The 20255-nt window shown below is 37.7% G+C and overlaps 1 protein-coding gene across 1 annotated transcript in view; it reads left to right on the top strand.

The window, feature by feature from the left end:
- The window catches only part of ARMC1 (armadillo repeat containing 1), a 36438-nt gene that overhangs the window by 7064 nt on the left and 9119 nt on the right, over window positions 1–20255 (top strand). Inside the window, exons 3-4 of the mRNA XM_026516416.4 lie at window positions 3985–4076; window positions 18500–18689. Coding sequence (XP_026372201.1) covers window positions 3985–4076; window positions 18500–18689 — 282 coding nt within the window. The remainder of the gene's footprint in view (window positions 1–3984; window positions 4077–18499; window positions 18690–20255) is intronic.

Here is a 20255-nt window from a genome sequence, read left to right as displayed (position 1 = left end):
AAAGAACCATTATAATTTTTGCAGGGTATAAATTTATTAACTTAAAAAAAATCTAATTTCCTAAGGATTTACTGAAGTACTTACAAATGAAATTATATGTTCTCCGATATTTGCTGTAAAATACTCCAGTTTAGTTACTGACAGAGGAGAAGGATGAAACAAGATTGCCAAGTGGTTGATAATTGTTGATGCTGCATGATGAGTTCAGCGGGGTCATCACACATTTTCTCTACTTTTGTGCCTTCTAAAATTTTCATAAGAAGAATGCTTAAAAGAAAATTATTGTAATAGAAATTTTAAACTCATTGCCCTTTACTTAAAAACCCACGATGAATTCCCGTTCAGTCTAATTTCACAAGTTTGTACACAACAATAATATATGCATTTTCCTTTTCAAAAATCAAACTTCATAATACAGATTTTCTATTTTAACCTCATAGATGAGATTTAACAGGCAAAACAGATATTGACAAGTGAATAGTAGTAACAGATGGGAAAATTTGCATGGCCCCTAGTTTGGTCTTCAATAAGAATTGCAGTAAGGATGAGAAGAGAGAGTGTTGGTCTCTAGATAGGGACTTGGGGTTGAAGGAAGAACGGGTTTTTTTGGTGGACTAGACTTGGACCTATTTAAATTCAGAAGGCTAGGGGCTAAACAAATAAACAAACAAAAAGTCTAGGGGCTGCCAGAGTGGAAGAGGTTTGAGGAGGCTCTTATACTTGTTATGGAAAATGGGACAGGTTGCTGACTGAGGAGAATGGTAAGGTTGTTCAGCAGTTTTGAGGGCCCGATTAGCTTGGTAACGCTGAATCGATACGGTACTTCTGGCTTACCAAACTCCTTTGTCACCTCCCCTCAGGCCACTCTAGGCCCTGAGAGCCAGAGTTGGGTTTGTTCAGGGTCGTTTCTTGGCCAGGTAAGTTGTGTGGGAGGTTGGGCAAGGGAATTCAGGATTTTTGGCAAGAGAGTAGTTGAAATGATAGCCTGTAGATGCCAGGCTGAGAAGGAAGGAAGTCAAATCATGGAGGGACAGAGGCAGAGAGAAAGGAGGGGAATAAGTGGGTGCAAGTTCCCACTCAGGTTGAAGAGCAGGTGTGGGGTTTTCATAATTTCATTTTCTCTTCACTCTTGGCTTATAAGCTATATTCCTTTCTTTGGTTTCATATGCTTTCTAATGAGACTGCTGTAATTCTTATCTTTGTTCCTCTCTACATAATTCCTTTTCTGGCTTTTTTTTGGTGACTTTATCACTGTTTTTCAGCAAATGATTATAATGGGCTTGGTGTGGATGGTTTTCTTTGTGCTTGTTTTGTTCTTTTGGGATTTGTTGAGCTGCTTGGATCTGTGGTTTTATAGTTTTCATTAATTTGGGGAAATTGTCATCCACTACTTTTTCAGGTTTTTTTTAATGCCTCCTCACTGCTCTTCCAGTACTCCAGTTTCATGTACGTTAGATATTTCATGTTGTCCTACAGGTCATTGTGGTGCTGCTCTTTTTTTTTTTTTTTGCTTTAAGTCTTTTTCCTCCCTCTCTGAGCTTCATTTTGGATAGTTTCTATTGCTACATTTTAGGTTCACTGATCTTTTTTTCTGTAGTGTCTTATCTGTTCTTTTTTTTTTTTTTTTTTAAGATTTTATTTATTTATTTGACAGAGATAGAGACAGCCAGCGAGAGAGGGAACACAAGCAGGGGGAGTGGGAGAGGAAGAAGCAGGCTCCCAGCAGAGGAGCCTGATGTGGGGCTCAATCCCAGAACGCCGGGATCACGCCCCGAGCCGCAGGCAGCCACTTAACGACTACGCTACCCAGGAGCCCCGTATCTGTTCTTAACCCATGCAGTGTTGTTTTCATTTCAGATATTATGTTTTTGTCCTCTAGAAGTTACATTGGGGGTTTTCAGTATTGTCTTTTTCTTTCCTCACCATGCTCATGTTTTCCTACTCATCCTTGAACATATGGAGCATATTTATAATAGCTGTTTTAAATGCCCTTATTTTCTAATTCCATCTCTGTCACATCTTGGTCTGTTTCTGTTGATCCCCCCCCCCCGGTCAGATCCCTCCTCTCTCTTAATTCTGCTCTGCAAATTCTAGCCACCTGGGGTGTTTTCTGACACTAGCCAGTTCTCAGATTCTGTGTGGGCACCAGCTGGGTGTCTAGCAATTCAGTTCAATTCAGACCTGCCCACCTGGAGTTAAGTGTCAAACTCCCCAAATTTAAGGCTTACTCCCACAAGACTGCCTACACTTCAAAGGCCAGTTGCAAGTATCAGGTCACCCGAATTTCTGACTGAGCAGCTATAAATTGGGTGTTCCAGGGACCCCCTCCTCAGGTTTGATAATTTACTAGAATGCCTCCAGAATTCAGGAAGTCACTTGACTTATATTTACCAGTTTATTTTACAGGGTACAAATGAATAGGTATATAGAGCAAGGTCTGGAGGGGTCCTGATGCGGTACCGTCTGTCCCTGTGGAGTCGGGGCGTGCCACGCTCCTGCGGACTGATGTATTCACCAATTCAGAAACTCTGAATCCCCTTGTTCAAGAGTTTATATAGAGCTTAACCTCCAACACCTCCCGACCTCCAGCCAGTGGGTGGGGCTGAAAGTTCCCATACTCTAATCTCTTGGTCTTTCTAGTGACTGCCCCACTCTGAGGCTATCTTGGAGCCTCAGCCCCACTCACTTCTTCTACATAAAGCCAGGTGTGATCAAAAAGGCTGCCTTATGAATAAAAAAAGAAACTGCTGTCACTCAGAATTCCAAAGGCTTTAGGAGCTCTGCGCCAGGAAATGGACAAAGACCAAATATTTATTTTTATTACACTGCACCACCCTAACCTCCCCACCTCCTATCTCTGCATCCCTAATTCAGCAAGACCACTGGGCTCCATTTGGGTTCCCCCTCCCTATGCTACTCTGAAAACTGCTTCCAAAGCAGTAAGATGGGGGCAGTTACAAGGCCTTCCTCATCATTTCTCTTCTCTCAGAAGTTATAGTCCTATGCTGCCTCTTGTTCAGTGTGTTTAATATAGGTTGTCCTGTTTGTTAGTTTTTTGTGGAGGGAGGGCAGTTCCCATGGCAGTTAATCTTTTATGGACCGAAATGAAAATCAAAGTTAGGAGTTGTAGAAAGGATAGGAGATTATAGACAGACATCATTGAATTTGTGATTTGGTAGGTGGTACCATTTTCAGTAATAACCAGGCACTTGGGAAATGTAGTGTAGAGGACCAGTAGAAAATGTGAAGGTCACTAGGCTGAGATGGCAGAGTTTTGGGTGGTGTGGTTCACAGACTTATTCCCAAGAATCAGGTGCCAAAGTCTTTGGTAAATGATGAACGAATAGGAGGTCTGTAGAACAGCTAAATGAAATCCCTAAAGAATCTGCACGTGAAAGAAATACTTGCAAAAATGAACCTTAAGTTTTAAGAGAAAAGCACCCTAGAAAAGTTAAACTCACAAAATAGAAATTTGTGTGAGTTTATTTTTCGCTTTTCGGGGGGGGGGGAAGGATATTTTAAAGGTGAATTGTAAAACTAGAAAGAGTTCATTCTGTAAAGGTGGTTGTATGTTTTGCCTCTCTCAGCAGTTTATTTTAATTAATGTGTAAAAAGCATCTAGGGAAATGGTGGCTGTTGGGACTATTCCCTGCTATTAATAAATAGAATGTGGTTCCTTGTATCTCTGTCAAGACGAAGTGGTGAAACTAAAGACGGAGCAACCTGATTTTGACCTTGCAGATAAGTTAGGAGCCATCATTTCAGAGAGCAGATTCAGCTACTTCAACTCAAAGGATCGTTTCTCCCCTAAGGGACTGCTCTGATTATCACATTTAAAGAAGAGTTTCTAAACACTTCAAAACGAATTGATTCTAAAAACAAAAACCTATTTTTCACTCTTTTTCCTCTTGCAGTAAGTTAGTAACAGGTTTAGTTTTGAATGGTCTGGAGTTGTGAGTTAACCTGTCCCTGTTTTTGCTGTAGGCTCTTCGGTACTTGGCAGAATGCCGTGCTAACAGAGAAAAGATGAAAGGAGAACTGGGGATGATGTTAAGCTTGCAAAATGTTATACAGAAGTAAGTACAATAGAGGGTGTCTCCTAGGGCAGTAGAAAAATGGATCTTCCTGTTAAATGTATGCTGATTGTTAATGTCTCATTTTACTGAAATTTTTATTCTAATATGAAAGCATACTTTTGTGGGTTATATGTCCAGAAATGTTCTGATGGTCAGTGTTCTGCTTATTCTTAAACATTGATATTAATAGTACTTATGAAAATGCTCAAGTTTTATTTAAAATGTTGATAATTATGGTACTTATGAATCATATCTTTAAAAAGAGAAAATCCCACCTTGTATGAAGTTACGTGAGGTATATGTAAATTGATTTGCTAGCAGAGCAACACGGGTTACTAATCACATTTGAAAGTATGCAAAATCGGGGCGCCTGGGTGGCTCAGTCGGTTAAGTCTCTGCCTTTGGCTCACATCATGATCCCAGGGTCCTGGGATCAAGCCCTGAGTTGGGCTCCCTCCTCAGCAGAGAGCCTGCTTCTCCCTCTCCCTCTGTTGCTCCCCTTGCTTGTGTTCTCTCTCTCTCTCTGTCAAATAAATAAAATCTTAAAAAAGAAAGAAAGAAAGTATGCAATATTTCAGTACCTTACAAAGTTGCTGTTTCATTCAAAGTTGCTGTTTCAGCCCTATCTTACTCAAAAGAACTTTCATCAGTAATCATGGCATAAAAGGGCTTTTGATAAGATTTTCTTGAGCATTATTAAGACGTTTCTCAGAGACTTAAGAGCCATTTAATTTGAATTTTAGCAAATGCGTGGTTTTTGATTGTACCTTTCATCTTACTAAGATTATTATATCCATTGTCTCATTTTGTTACTTACAACTTTTTGAGGTAGATTTGACAGATAACAGTTTTATGGGTAAGGAGAAAAGAAAATACAGAGTCCAAGTTACTTATCTAATCTTTTAGCTCTCTTGTCCCTGGGAATTCCTCGTTTGTTCCTTAGTGTTTGCTGATTTCCTGTTAGAAGGCTAGAAATTGAAGATTAAGTATTTTGATATTTCTACTGTGTCTGGATCCAAGCAAAAAAGGTATGCTTCTGAGTCTTAATCTTAGTTTACTGTGTATTTTGATCTTCTAGACTTGACTGCCTTTAAAACTATAATGAGTAACCATTTAATTTTATTTAATTATTTATTTATTTTAGATTACTTATTTGTTTTGTGAGAAAGAGAGAGAGAGCAAGCGCACACACGCAGGGGAAGGGGCAGAGAGAGAGGGAGAAGCAGACTCCCCGCTGAGCAGGGAGCCTAATGTGGGACTCGATCCTAGGACCCCGGGATCAGGACCTGAGCTGAAGGCAGACGCTTAACGACTGAGCCACCCAGGTGCCTCTAATTTATTTGATTTAAAATAAATTGAGTAATTGCCAACACACCTGTCTTGTATTGGCATTCTGTCTCTTTCCATCTAATAAATGCAGACACAGGAAGTACTGAGAAGTGTCCCAGTACAGGGTATACAGATGAGGTAGTTTGTAACAACATAGAAGTTGTGACTCTGTAAACCCTTGTCACCCCCTCCTGCCCAACTGGGTCTTCTTTTTTTCTTTTTCTTTTCTTTTTTTTAAGATTTTTATTATGTGTCAGAGAGAGCACGAGCAGCGGGGAGGGGCAGAGGCGGAGGAGAAGCAGATTACCCGCTGAGCAGGATGCCTGATGTGGGGCTCGGTCCCAGGACCCCGGGATCATGACCTGAGCTGAAGGCAGATGCCCCCAGAACTTGTATTTATTTTAAAAGGCTCTTGGGTGGCATTTCAGAGTCCTCTGCATTCACCTTCAGGTTTTTGCATGATCTGATGCACGTTAGGAGGTCCAGCTGTCTGCACCTCCCCACATCAGCCTCAGCCACAACTAGTTTCTCTGAGCTTCAAGGGTAGGATGTGAAGTGTCGATTTATAACCCTCCTCCTGACCTGGAAAGAATTCATTAGTTGTAAGAGTTCTGTTCGAATCACAATTCCAGTGCAAACCTAGTCACAAATTGCATCTCTGGCACATCCGGTGCTTTTAGCTTCTGCACAAATTCAACATGGTAACCCCCACAGCATTCCAGGACATAAAAGGGTCAAGAACAATAAATATCCACTATAAATGACCACAGGAAAGAAGTCTTGCAGTTTCTTTGGCTTGAGTGCTCACAAAAGTTCTTCTGTACTTCCCAAACGCTAGTGGTTAAATTATATCAGTGAAGAGTCATCTAAATTGACTTCCAAGGCAGTGTGCGTTTTTTCTTCGTGTTCTTGGCTTCTGGATAAATTGTATTTTATTAACCTTATTTTTTTTCGATATCTCTAAAGTATTCTCATGGGGTCAGCTACTTGGTAGGCTAGTTCTGTGGTGCCTTGATCTTTGATAATGACAAAGATAGAGACTGAAGTTTTTTTCTTGTTTTTTTTCTAGTGGTCAGTTAGGAATAAATAACAGAAAATGTTAACTGCCATCAGTTGTGTTAATTATTCCCTATGGTTCGAGGTCAATTCCACCAGTAAAAGTTTGGATTGTCTCTTACTTGAGACAAAGAATCTCTTTGACCCTCAGTTTCCTTATGAAAGTCTGCAGTGACACCTGCAAAGTGATTGAGGACCAAATGGGATAATATATGGAGAAATGCTTTGTATATTTTAAAATGTTGTATAAAATACAAGGTTGCATTATTCTTGTTTCTAGAATGCTTTAATGCCATATAGTTAACTGTTTTTAACTGGCATATTAGCTCTGTTGGAAACAGTGAAAGGTTTTTTTTTTTTTAATGATTTTTTATTATATTACGTTAGTCACCATACGGTACATCCCCGGTTTCCGATGTAAGGCTCGATGATTCATTAGTTGTGTATAACACCCAGTGCACCATGCAATACGTGCCCTCCTTACTACCCATCACCGGTCTATCCCATTCCCCCACCCCCCTCCCCTCTGAGGTCCTCAGTTTGTTTCTCATAGTCCATAGTCTCTCATGTTTCATTCCCCCTTCTCATTACCCCCCCTTTCTTTATCCCTTTCTTCCCCTACCGATCATCCTAGTTCTTATGTTCCATAGATGAAATCATATGATACTTGTCTTTCTCTGCTTGACTTATTTCACTTAGCATTATCTCCTCCAGTGCCGTCCATGTTGTAGCAAATGTTGAGAACTCGTTCTTTCTGATAGCTGAGTAATATTCCATTGTATATATGGACCACAACTTCTTAATCCAGTCATCTGTTGAAGGGCATCTCGGCTCCTTCCACGATTTAGCTATTGTGGACATTGCTGCTATGAACATTGGGGTGCATATGGCCCTTCTCTTCACTACGTCTGTATCTTTGGGGTAAACACCCAGTAGTGCAATGGCTGGATCATAGGGTAGCTCAATTTTTAACTTTTTAAGGGACCTCCGCACTGTTTTCCAGAGTGGCTGTACCAACTTGCATTCCCACCAACAATGTAGGAGGGATCCCCTTTCTCCACATCCTCTCCAACAATTGTTGTTTCTTGCCTTGTCTATTTTTGCCATTCTAACTGGCGTAAGGTGGTATTTCAGTGTGGTTTTGATTTGAATTTCCTTGATGGCTAATGATTTTGAACATTTTTTCATGTGTCTGTTAGCCATTTGTATGTCTTCATTGGAAAAGTGTCTGTTCATATCTTCTGCCCATTTTTTGATTTGTTTATTTGTTTCTCGTGTATTGAGTTTGAGAAGTTCTTTGTAGATCTTGGATACCAGTCCTTTATCTGTAGTGTCATTTGCAAATATCTTCTCCCATTCCGTGGGCTGCCTCTTAGTTTTTCTGACTGTGGAAACAGTGAAAGGTTTAAGCATAATATGGATGCTTCTGCAGGGCTCTTTTATTCATATGATGACTTAAGATTATGTATTCCTTTAACAGGTATAGATACTGAAGTTGAAAATATGTGGTAAAAATTGCTTAAGTATAGGAAATTAGATGAAAAAATTGATGTTGCTATATTAAAATAGACTTTAAATTTGAACTTTAAAGATTTAGAGCAAGTTTTAGAGGTCCCATAGATTAAACCTGTAAAACAATCTTTTAGTTTGGTTGGCTAAGGTTGTAGTATATATGTGTATATGTATGTGTGAGTATATATGTAAGAGAGAGACATCTATAAAATAGTAGGGAGACTGTTTATATCTTTGTAAGAGAAGTGGTGTGTCAGTTCAGGTTATTGGCATATCTGGAGAGGAAATCTTAAGATGAAGTTAGAAATGGAAGAGGTTTGTTGTGGGGTAAAGTCTGTAAAGATAGAGGAGAATGAGGAAGGATTGGACTACAGTCTTCAGACTTCAATGCAGATCTGTCATCTGTAGAAGGATAATGAAGAGGAAACTGAGTGAGGCAAGGAGTCTCGGAGTGCAGTGCAAATCTGATAGTCAACTCAATTGGGACCTCCAGAGCAAGGATTCCTGTGAGAATGAGCTTTGCCTTAGGCAGAAATGGCCAGTCCCTGGTGTCACCACTGCTCAGTCATTGGCTAGGAGCTGCCCATACCCCTTCTTGGTATGAAGGTTTGATGGATCTCAAAGCCAAGACAGCTGGTGGCTCTCCTACTTCCTGTAACCAAAGGGCAAGCTTATTTCTTAAAGGGAGGTCCATGAAGTGTATCTCCTTAGCTGCCACAAGTGGCTTAGCTTTTTAATTCAAAGTATGTTTTTTAGGACAATGTGGTGATCATTGCCGGGTTCTCTAGTAGTAAAACAGATGTATAGCCATTGTATATTCCGTAATAATTTGATCCTATAGCACTCTGAAAAGTGGAGATATGATCATTTGTATGTATATTTTGCAGCTCATTTGACTTTTAGAGATCTCAGATTTGAAGGTTGCCTTTTAGTTTTTGTTTTGTTTTGTTTTAAGATTTTATTTATTTGACACAGAGAGAGAGAGCGCGCAAGCAGGGGGAACCAGATGGAGAGGGAGAAGCAGGCTTCCTGCTGAGCAGGGAGCCCCAGGGCTTGATCCCAGGACCCTGAGACCCTGAGATCATGACCTGAGCCGATGGCAGACACTTAACTGACTGAGCCACCCAGGCGCCCCTCTTTTTAGGCTTTTTAAAAGTCACCTCTGTGTACCAAAATGACCATCTTTAGAAGTTGATTGCTGTATTTGAATGTTATCAGGGGGTTAATAAAACTACGTGTTTTGGCTTGTAAACGTTAAGACTGAAGTATTGGAGAAGTATCAGACTCAGGTTTTGGTTCAGCATGTTTAACTTTGTGTTGGGAACTATCTTGTGGCTTGGACATGATTTTCTTTTAAGAAATTAGATTGCTCTGGCAGTTTTATTACCTCTGCATCTGTTTGTTTCTTTTGGGTACCTCCATTACAAATCAGAATGAAAAATTCTTATAGGGCCAGGTGAGTTTTATGTATATGTAACCGATTTGGTAAATATGTGTTCTTTAGGCATTATTTTGCGTTTGACATCTGTGTTACTAGATACGGAGGACTGATTTATTGTTATTCTATCTTAACTAGTTTATGAATGAACTGGTACCCCATGGTTATATAGATCATTTTGGTAAGCTATAGCAACAAGAGGTCTTTATTATATGCCCTAGTTGCTTTCTTCGATATGGCTGTCCACATGACAGCTAGCCAGTTAGGATGGGATTCCAATCAGTATTTCTGTTTAGGAGTACTGAGTTAGGGAGAGTTTTAGCTATGATTCTATGGAACTGTGCAACTAAGGAAGTATAAAGATCTTCCCATACTCCAGAAAGACTCCTAGAACATGAAAATATGTTGTGGAGGGATGCTGCTCTGTTCACTAAAGAGAAGCGTTCCACTTGGCAGTGATTGAAGGGGAAACCAAACAGCAGAAGTAGGTATGGAAAGTGGCCATTGGGGAGTCTGGGTGGCTCAGTCGGTTGAGTGTGGACTCTTGGTTTCAGCTCAGGTCATGATCTCAGGGTTATGGGATTGAGTCCTGTAGGGCTCTGCACTCAGCGTGGAGTCGGCTTGGGAATCTCTCCCTCTCCTTCTTTCTCCCTGTGTGCGCACATGCTCTCTCTCTAAAATAAATGTATAAAATCTTTAGAAAGTGGACATTATTCTTCACATAGGATATAAAATAGGGAAAATTCTTCATACCAAAATTTTCACCCTTAATCACCATATTTTATTTTGTTACAGAATTTTGCTGAGGTTTTAACATGCATTCCAACGGCAGGTTTTACTTGTGTTGAGGTCAAATTGATGATTACAGATCAACAGTTGGATTGACTTCAGAATCACTGTTACTTTCAGTTCTCTAATTGTGAAGAGAACTTCAGTTCTCTGTCATTCGGAATAAATCTGACATTACGCTCTAATTTTAGTCTCTTCCATAAATAAAAACATTTCATTAGAGGTTAGAATCCTTTTACATTTTATTTTTTAGTTCTGGATCCCTTTATGAAGAGAATTTTTCAAAATGTCAGCTTAAGAGAACATCAAAATAGGATTTAAGATTTGGTATTGGTATTTGGAAGACATTGCAATTGGTATTTCAGGAGTAATACTCCTGATAGAAGATGCATTTTTATAAAGGTACTTGTGAATATCTAATATGAAGTATACTATAAATAAAGCCACTTTAATAAAATGTGGCATCTCAACTTTAAAATATCTCATTTCATCTGGAGAACTTCCCCAAATCCTAGATTTTGAAAAGGTGCCATGATAAATGGTGGTCTATTCTTCTTGTTAAAATCTTAGATGAAAAGTTTGTGCCTTATTTCTTTGTGTTATTTCCTTATGTGTTTCCCCCCCCCCCCCGTGTTCATTCGTTCGTTCTTTCTTTCTTCCTTTCTTTCCTTATTTATTAAGATTTTATTTATTTGTCAGAGAGACAGCATAAGCGGGGGAGCAACCGGAAGAGGGAGAAGCAGAGTCCCCACTGAGCAGGCGGCCCAGTGTGGGACTCAATCCCAGGACCCTGGGATCGTGACCTGAGCTGAAGGCAGATGCTCAACCGACTGAGCCACCCAGGTGTCCCTGTGTTCTTTTATTTTTTAAAAATGATTTTAAACTCTTAATTGCAAGTATGCAGTACATGGTTTATTTATAAAAATTAGAAAATATAAAAAAGAAGAAAATCCATAATGTGATTATCTTTTAAATATGTATTTGTACATATATATTTTTTTAACTTTGGATTGAAACTATATCAGACTTATGGAAAAGCCGTGCAACTGTATCTAGATACCTTATACCTAGATTCCCTAACTTCACCACTTTACCATTTGTTTTATCATTCACTCTCCATACATGTTGTTATGTGGTACGAACATATTCATAACATACGTATATTCATTGTGAAGTATGTCTTTTAGGGTTGAAAAAGTGCCCTTTCTCACATTCGTGCTTGGATTTGGAGCTGGAATTCTGTGTTATTTGGTATCAGTACACAAGCCCTGTGATGGTCGTTTCTATTTGCCTGGTCTGTGTTTGCCCAATTCCTTTATCTCTGAATCACTTTGTTTTAGTTGTGTCTTGTTTTGTGAGCCAAATGGAAAATCTTTTTCTCTTAATTGGTGAGCTAAATCCATTTTTATTTATTTGTTTATTTAAGATTTTTTATTTATTCATTTGACAGACAGCAAGAGAGAGGAACACAAGCAGGGGGGTTGGGAGAGGGAGAAGTAGGCTTCCTGTTGAGCAGGGAGCCCGAGGCAGAGTTCGATCCCAGGTCCCTGATCATGACCTGACCGGAAGGCAGAGACTTAAGGACTGAGCCACTCAGGCGCCCCTCATTTGTATTTTTTTGAGTGACTGATACGTTTAATCTTAATTCATTTTTGTTATTGTTACCACGTATATTACGTTGTAGTAGTTGTGTATCTTTTTCTGCGTAGTTTTCTTCGTTCACTTTGAAAATTTCTTCTGATGCTTAAAAAGATTTGTGTTATTGTTATAGTGGTTGCTTTTGCACTTTCACTTTTTAAAAATATTCTAAGTTGTCTGTTTTCTTATTTAAACTTCCACTATCTTGATTGTTAATTCTTAATGGTAATCTTTAGATTCCCACCTATTTTGTGTTCCATAGTCATTGAGCTTTTTCTACTCTTTCCTCTTTTCTTCCCCCTTCTCCTTTTATAAAAAATTGTTTTGAGTATAGTTGAACACAATGTTACGGTAGTTTCAGGTGACTCTCGTTTTTTTTAAGTTGGGTTATTTCTGCCTTGTCAGAACATTTCATTCTCTGTCCCACCTTTGTTTTAACCTTCAAACCACACTTAAATATAGAAAATGCTTTGTCCTTTTGCAGAAGTTTTCCTGGCCATCTCTTGGTTGGTTGAAGCTCATTGTCTTGCAGATTGCTCAAGACAGGCTTAAATATTTCTTGACATCTTTCATATTTAAAACTCTTTTTCTGTAACCTTAATACTTGAAGGACAACTGGACTAGATCCATGGCTCACCTTTTGTTTCATTGAGATTCTTGAAGATTTTGTTGCCGTTTTGCTCCATTTTCCCTTGATTTTGATTTTGTTTGTGAGAAATCTGATGCCAGTATATCTCATAAAACATAAGGAAAGTAGTAGTAGTTAATGTATCAGGAGCATTCGTCCATATAGCCATTTTCCTGCAGCATCATTCTTAATGGCTGCAGTTACATCCCACATCCTCTGTCGTTAGGCTTTTTTTTTTTTTCCAGTGTCTTTTTGTAATTATTTGGAACAGAGATTGGCAAATATTTTCCTTGAGAAGCCAGATAGTAAGTATTTTAGACTTTGCCCGACATACAGTCTGTGTTGCAATTACCCTTGTTTGGTCAAAACAGTCATAGTTAGTATATAAACGAATCGGCTTTGGCTCAAGGATCATAGTTTCCCTGCGTTGGATTCCAATGTTACCTAAACAGAGCTGTTGACTTCTTTCTTAGAACCCTTTTTTTAAGTTATGATTGTTTTTGCATTGAAAAATGAAGGGTAATTTTCTGGGTTGCATAAGTGTTACCAGAACACGCTTTCTTAGCAAACAACACAGGGAGAAAAAAAAAAAAAAGCAAAAGCAATTCCAAAAGGAAAAGTTAGGATGTTTTTCAAAAGACCATAGCAAGTCTTTAAGAGTGAAATAGTATATTCATTACTTTTTATAGTATATGGAAGTCGTAGCTGGCCTTTATGAGCAATATAAAATGTTACTAGCAGCATCTAGAATAAGAGTGAATTGGTGTTTATGACCAATAAGGAAATATATTCAGAATTAAAATTATTTTTGATATATAATAAAGATCAAGGTTCTTTTAGTTGTGTTTTATGAATAACATTGTGAACCTTTTCAGTATGGGTAACTAATTAGAAAAAGTGGTGAGGAATCAATACACTTCATTATGGAATAGTAAATTACTGAGAGCAAAATTCCGATTACTTAGATGAAAGAACTTTTCAAGATAGTCTTTTTTTCTGATGTCAGATTTTAAAGACTGAACTAAATCCAGGGTATTATTAATCAGGTCTTTACATTTGCACTTGTCTAAGAAGATTAGGGCAATTAATACTTGTTTAATTATACAGTCTCTTACATTTATGGCCAAATACACTCATAAAAGTCTAGACTTTCTTTTCGAATGTTTTGAATCATAGTATTTGAACAGTAATCTTTTTTTTTAAAGATTTTATTTATTTATTTGACAGAGATAGAGACAGCCAGTGAGAGAGGGAACACAAGCAGGGGGAGTGGGAGAGGAAGAAGCAGGCTCCTAGCAAAGGAGCCTGATATGGGGCTCGATCCCACAGCACCGGGATCACGCCCTGAGCCGAAGGCAGACGCTTAACCGCTGTGCCACCCAGGCGCCCCTGAACAGTAATCTTTTTTAATTTTTAAAATTTTTTTTTAAAGATTGTATGTATTTATTTGATAGAGAGAGAGGGAGCACCAGCGGAGTAAGGGGCAGAGGGAGAAGCAGACTGTCTGCTGAGCAGGGAGCTGGATGCGGGGCTCGATCCCAGGACTCCAGGATCATGACCTGAGCCAAACGAAGGCAGACGCTGAACCACCTGAGCCACCCAGGCGCCCCAGTAATTTTTTTTTTTTTAAGGCTAAGATAGCTTCTAAATATGTAGATACTCTTGGGTTTTTTTGGTTTTAAACGTATTTTTTAAAAATAAGGAAATAATTATTTATAATTGATTTATTGAACAGATAGTTCATAGTGCTCAGATCAAGTAATAACTTCATTTGTAATTCAGTTTGCTTATATGCTTTTGTAAATTTAATTTTGCTTAAGACAAAATTTTACTTAGTTTAAGAGGGATCTGGGTCTGTAAATAGATCCCTTAACTGCTTCGTAGGAAGGGTAGCAATAAAATTAGTCCTTTGAGGTACACCTGAAGACCATACTTAACAGTGAGAATATCACATTGATTTGATTTGTTACCCTTTTAAAATCTTTCCGTTTTTAAGTAGGTAGAAATGGAAAATCTTCCAGAAAGGAATTTAGTACTGGGTGAAAATGATAAAATTTTGGAATTAAGAAATAAGGAAGTTAAAAATGGTGGTGGTGGGAGTATTTATTTCATAGAACCATTTTTCTTTTTCTTTTTTTTTTTTTAAAGATTTTTTTATTTATTTATTCGACAGAGATAGAGACAGCCAGCGAGAGAGGGAACACAAGCAGGGGGAGTGGGAGAGGAAGAAGCAGGCTCATAGCGGAGGAGCCTGATGTGGGGCTCGATCCCATAACGCCGGGATCATGCCCTGGGCCGAAGGCAGGCGCTTAACCGCTGTGCCACCCAGGCGCCCCCTCATAGAACCATTTTTCTAATCTGTCATCTATAATTGCTTTGTTTATCTAAGTAGGCATACCCTGTGTGACTCTATAGGTAAAGTATAGTTTATTGTAAATCCTTAACTTGCTTTGTTTGTTTTTTGGGTGGTTTTGTTTTGGTTTTGGTTTTGGTTTTTTTTGTAAATCCTTAATTTTCTAATTGAAAGTTAGTGCAAATAGCCGCTGTAGCAGCATAGGCAATTGTAAATGCACATGTCTTACCTTTGCAAATTGTTTTTATAAATAAATGGTATTTTCTCCCCTCTGTCGCTGTTAATATGGAAACCACTAATATAGGTTTACGAGAGGATTAAGCCCCAAAGTCCTAAGGAATCCAATAGATGTAACAGATTATCTTTACACCTGTGAATCTGGAATAGTCTAGCTCTATAATATCCTTCAGAGAATTGTGGAAAGAGTCACGTATATAGTTTTCTTGTAGAGCTAGTTTCTTTTGCAGGCTCTCAGTCAGAAAAGGCATTAGAGGAATGTTTTGTCAGACAAGTGGGAGCAGTTATTAACCAGGAAAAGGAGGATTAGCTTAAGGAAACTGACAGCAGAGGCAATCTTCCCTTTTTTCTAAAACTTCTGTCCAGTATAGTAGTTGTTAGCCACATGTGGCAGTTTAAATTTAAATTAATTAAAATTAAATTTAAAAACCAATTTTTCACTTGTACCAGCCATATTCTAAGTATTCAGTAGTCATGTGACTAGTTAACTACGTTTCCATCATCTCTGAAAGTTTTGTGGCAGTACTGTTCTAAAATTTCTTTGCCTAACTATATAAAAGGCTATTTTTATATTTTGGATTACTTTTATTTTGTGGATTATTTTAACAAGTTCCAATAGAAGAATTACAGAATCAAAGAGTATAGATATTTTTGTGTCTTCTTATCACTGTTAATTTTTTTCAAATAGTACCAATTATAGTCTTACCAGCAGTTTTCACTTTATTGAATTTTTTCCAACATTGGATGCATTGCTACATTGCTCTTCTCCTATTAACCTCCTCCAATTCTAGATCAGTTTAAACAATGTTAAACCATCTGTGTTTTTTGAGGTTGATATAAGATAGATGGCATGGATAGGTACATAAATTTACTGAAATTGATGTGGAAAATTTCTGTATTTGCATTTTTTGTGAAACATTCTTGAATTTTACACCAGATTCTCTAAGGCATTAGTAACCCTTTGTGGTTTAGAGCTACTGTTACAGTTCTTATTCTGCAGAACAGGAAGATAATAATTTAATTTTAATATTTTTTGCTCACTACTGGTTCATCAGGAAACAGAGTTTTTGAAATAATGTATGCATTTTAAAATTTTTTATGGGAAGGTCATTAGTTACGTCTTCTGTTATGTGTTGTGATGATTATTTTTTTATTTGATGCAAACACTTAAAAACAGTATTGGTGGTGGAAAGGGGTAGCAAAGACATTTGTTTTTTTCCTCCTAAATTCATGAGTATCTCTAACTACTGACCTCATACTCTTTACAACTTGTGGTTGGCTAATATTTAAAATATCTCAGAGCTTCAGTGACCTTTTCCGTTCTGCAGAACAGCTATCAGAAGAGTGCTGAGACATCTCCCCCCTCAAAATAGTCTTTTTGATAGCCTCTTGCAATACACAGCCAAAATCATTCAAAGTAATTGATCTCTGTGGCCAACAGTAACCCAGAAAAGCAGTGGGGATAATAAATTGAGTGCCTGGAAAATTGCCAGATAAGTACCCGTGGACCTGAAGCTCTGTGTTGCTAGATTTATAGTTTGAATATCAGAAATTGAAGTGTTCTGCTCATTGAGTAAACAAATGGGTTGTAAAAAGTTTAGTGAGGCCCTCTGGAGAGAATACATCCCCATTCTTGAAGAGAAAAAAATAGAAAATTAAGATCACTGGTATAAGTACAAGTATAATATTTTATGATTTTTGAAAATATTTTATTTATTTATTTTAGAGAGTGCGAGGGGGAGGGAGAGAGAATCTCGAGCAGACTCCTCGCTGTGTGCAGAACCCAACACGGGGTTTGATCTCATGACGCTGAGTTCATGACCTGAGCCGAAACCAAGAGTGGGATGCTTTACCAACTGAGCCACCCAGGTGCCCCAGCATAGTACTTTAAATGGAGAGGGAGGAATGGATTATTGGGGTGAGGAAGCTTCACAAAGAAGATGGTAATTGAGGTTGAGCCTTCAAGGGAGGAAAGAGTTTGAAAGCTAATGGTCTAGGTAAAGCTCTTTTGGTTGAGGAAAAGGCGTCTATAAAAGGCATTCATAAAAAGACAAAATGAGCTGATATTGGTAGAGCTGAATGGGGATAGATTCTTTCCTTTTTTAATTTTTTTTTTAAAAGATTTTATTTATTTATTTGACAGAGAGACAGCCAGCGAGAGAGGGAACACAAGCAGGGGGAGTGGGAGGGGAAGAAGCAGGCTCCCAGCAGAGGAGCCTGATGTGGGGCTCGATCCCAGGACCCTGGGATCATGCCCTGAGCCAAAGGCAGACACTTAACGACTGAGCCACCCTTCAAAATTCAGGCGCCCCTGAATGGGGTAGATTTAAAGGCCTCAAATGTATAAGGTTTGGACTTGATTGAGCTTATCTATAAGTGAAATGAGGGTTATTTTTTACACCTATGTGTATTTTCTGTTTATTGAGTTTAACTATAAAAAGCATTAGATCTGTGCTGACCATTATGGTAGACATTTGCCACATGTGGCGATTTAAATTTAATTCAGAGTAAACTCATTTTTTTAGTTGTGGTTGCTCAGTAGCCATATGTGGTGAGTGGACAGTGCAGCTCTAGAACATTTCCATCCATGCAGAAAGTCTGTGGACAAAATGTTACTAGATGTTTATATGAGGAGCTATCATAGGATTTAAAAGTTCAAGAATGAAAACTTTTGTTTTAGTTGTGGTTTCATAATACATACAAGCTTTGTAAAAGATATGTAAACAATGTAAATTAAGAAACAGTCAGTTTGAATTTATTAAGAAATCTCCTCATTGAAATAACTCTGATATGAATAATCCTCTCCTAATTTGTTTTCTCCTTTTGGATTTTTATGTGTTACACCTTCTTGAAGGTCAAGGTGCTTTCAAATTATTTTAGTATGAATTCAGGGACAGGTTGTATCCTAATCTTTTTAGTTGATTGCCTGTTTAATTAATGATTTTGATTAAATATGCTGTTCTGTTATAGTGATAAGTTTTGAATCTTAAGTGAACCATGGATTTAAAATGAAATTAGAAGACCTTGGGGCACCTGGGTAGCTCAGTCATTAAGCGTCAGACTCTTGGTTTCTGCTCAGGTCGTGGGATTGAGCCCTATGTTGGTCTCAGCACTCAGCCAGGAGTCTGCTGGAGATTCTTTCCCCCTCCCTCTTCCTCCCCTCTGTTCCCCCCCCAACACACACATGTGCACACTCTGTCTATATATATAATAAAATAAAATCTTTAAGAAAAAAATAAATAAAAATGAAATGAAATTAGAAGACCTTATGATCAACTAGGTGCTTTTTCTATGTTGTTGATTATTCTAGGATTCACTGGTGTTTCCTTTCAATTGAACAAAGCCTCAGAATGTAAAAACAAGGCTCTGCAAAGTCAAGGAATAAAATTACAGCATCAATAGAAGTGACAAGACTAATTAATTTATATGTGTTTCTTTTCAAGGACGACAACTCCCGGAGAAACAAAACTGCTGGCTTCTGAAATTTATGACATTCTTCAGTCTTCCAATATGGCAGATGGTGATAGTTTCAATGAAATGAATTCACGTAGAAGGAAAGCTCAGTTTTTTCTGGGAACTACAAACAAACGTGCCAAAACAGTGGTTTTGCACATAGATGGTCTTGACGACACGGTAAGACTTACAAACACATTGGTTCATAAGATGGGGTGGGGAAGCAGATGATCCTCCTTCTGACCTTTCAGAAGGTCAGTAGTAGCCTAAGGCTGTGTCACAATGTCTGTGTCATTTACTTTATCTCATCATGTAGGCATTTTATTACCTCACATCACAAGGAGAGGGTAAGTATCATATGATAAGGTATTTTGAGAGAGAGATCACATTCACATAACTTTTATTACAAAGTATTGTTATGATTGTTCTATTTTAGTAATCATTATTGTTAATCTCTTACTGAGCCTAATTTATAAATAAACTTATCGTATGTACATATAGGAAAAAAACATAGTATATATATAGGTTTTGGTACTTTCTGCAGTTTTAGGCATCCCCTGGGGGTCTTGGAACAGATCTCCCTGTAGTTAAGATGGGGATAGTTTCTTCAGTGACACTTGCCAGCAGTCTTGAAGAATAAGTCCCATAGGAGCATTTTTCTAAAGGTGTCAGTTAATCAGAGCACACAACAATTTTAAATATTTATGTCCTAATAATAGAACTTCAAAATATATGAAGCCAAACTGACAGAAATGATAGGAGAAATAGACAAATCCACAATTATTGATCTGGAGATTTCAGCACCACTGTCAATTAATAGAACAAGTATACAGAAAATCAGTTAAGGATATAGAAGACTCAAGTAGCACTAACAACCAACTTAATCTAGTCTATATTTATAGACCACCCTATCCAGTAACAAGATAATATTCATTCTTTTCACATGTGAAGTATTTACCAAGGTAGACCTTATTGTGGACGATTAGAACAAGTCTTAATAAATTTAAAAGAACTATGCAAAGTATGTTCTCTGAGCATAAGGAAAAGCAAATTAGAAATCAGAAACAAAGTTATTTGGAAAACCCCCAAATATTTTGGAGGCTAAATAATGTATTTCTAAAATAATCTATGAGTCAATGATGAAATCAAAAGAGAAATTATAAAGCATTTTAAACTGAATAAAAATGAAAATGCGATATCAGAATTTGTGGGGTGCTGCTGAAGCAGTGCTTGGAGGGTAATTCAACAGCACCAAATGGCTAAATATTTGTATACAGGAGAGAAGAGTTCTCAGTGACTTAAGCTTCTACCTTAAGAAACTAGAAAAAGAAGAACAAATTAAACCCACAGTAAGCAGAAGAAACAAAACAAATCAGTGAAATGAAAAACAATAGAGAAAAACCAATGAAATCAAGAGCTGATACTTCAACATGATCAATAAAATTGATAAACTTGTAGCCAAACCATTCAAGAATAAAAGTCACAAATTATCAATACCAGAAATAAGAGAAAGAAAACATCACTATAGACCCTATAGACATTAAAAGGAAAATAAATGAATATTTTAAATAACTATGCCAATAAATTTGATAATATAGATGAAATGGGAAAATTTCTTGAAAAACACAACCAAGGTTTATTCAAGAGGAAATAGATAACTTGAATAGCTCAATATCTATTAAAGAAATTGATTTTGTAATTAAAAACCTTCCCATAAAGAAAACTTTTGTCCCACATGGCTTCACT

Source organism: Ursus arctos, unplaced genomic scaffold (assembly GCF_023065955.2).
Source record: "Ursus arctos isolate Adak ecotype North America unplaced genomic scaffold, UrsArc2.0 scaffold_6, whole genome shotgun sequence".
NCBI classification, from domain to species: domain Eukaryota; kingdom Metazoa; phylum Chordata; class Mammalia; order Carnivora; family Ursidae; genus Ursus; species Ursus arctos.
This window is presented reverse-complemented; position numbering and strand designations above follow the sequence as displayed.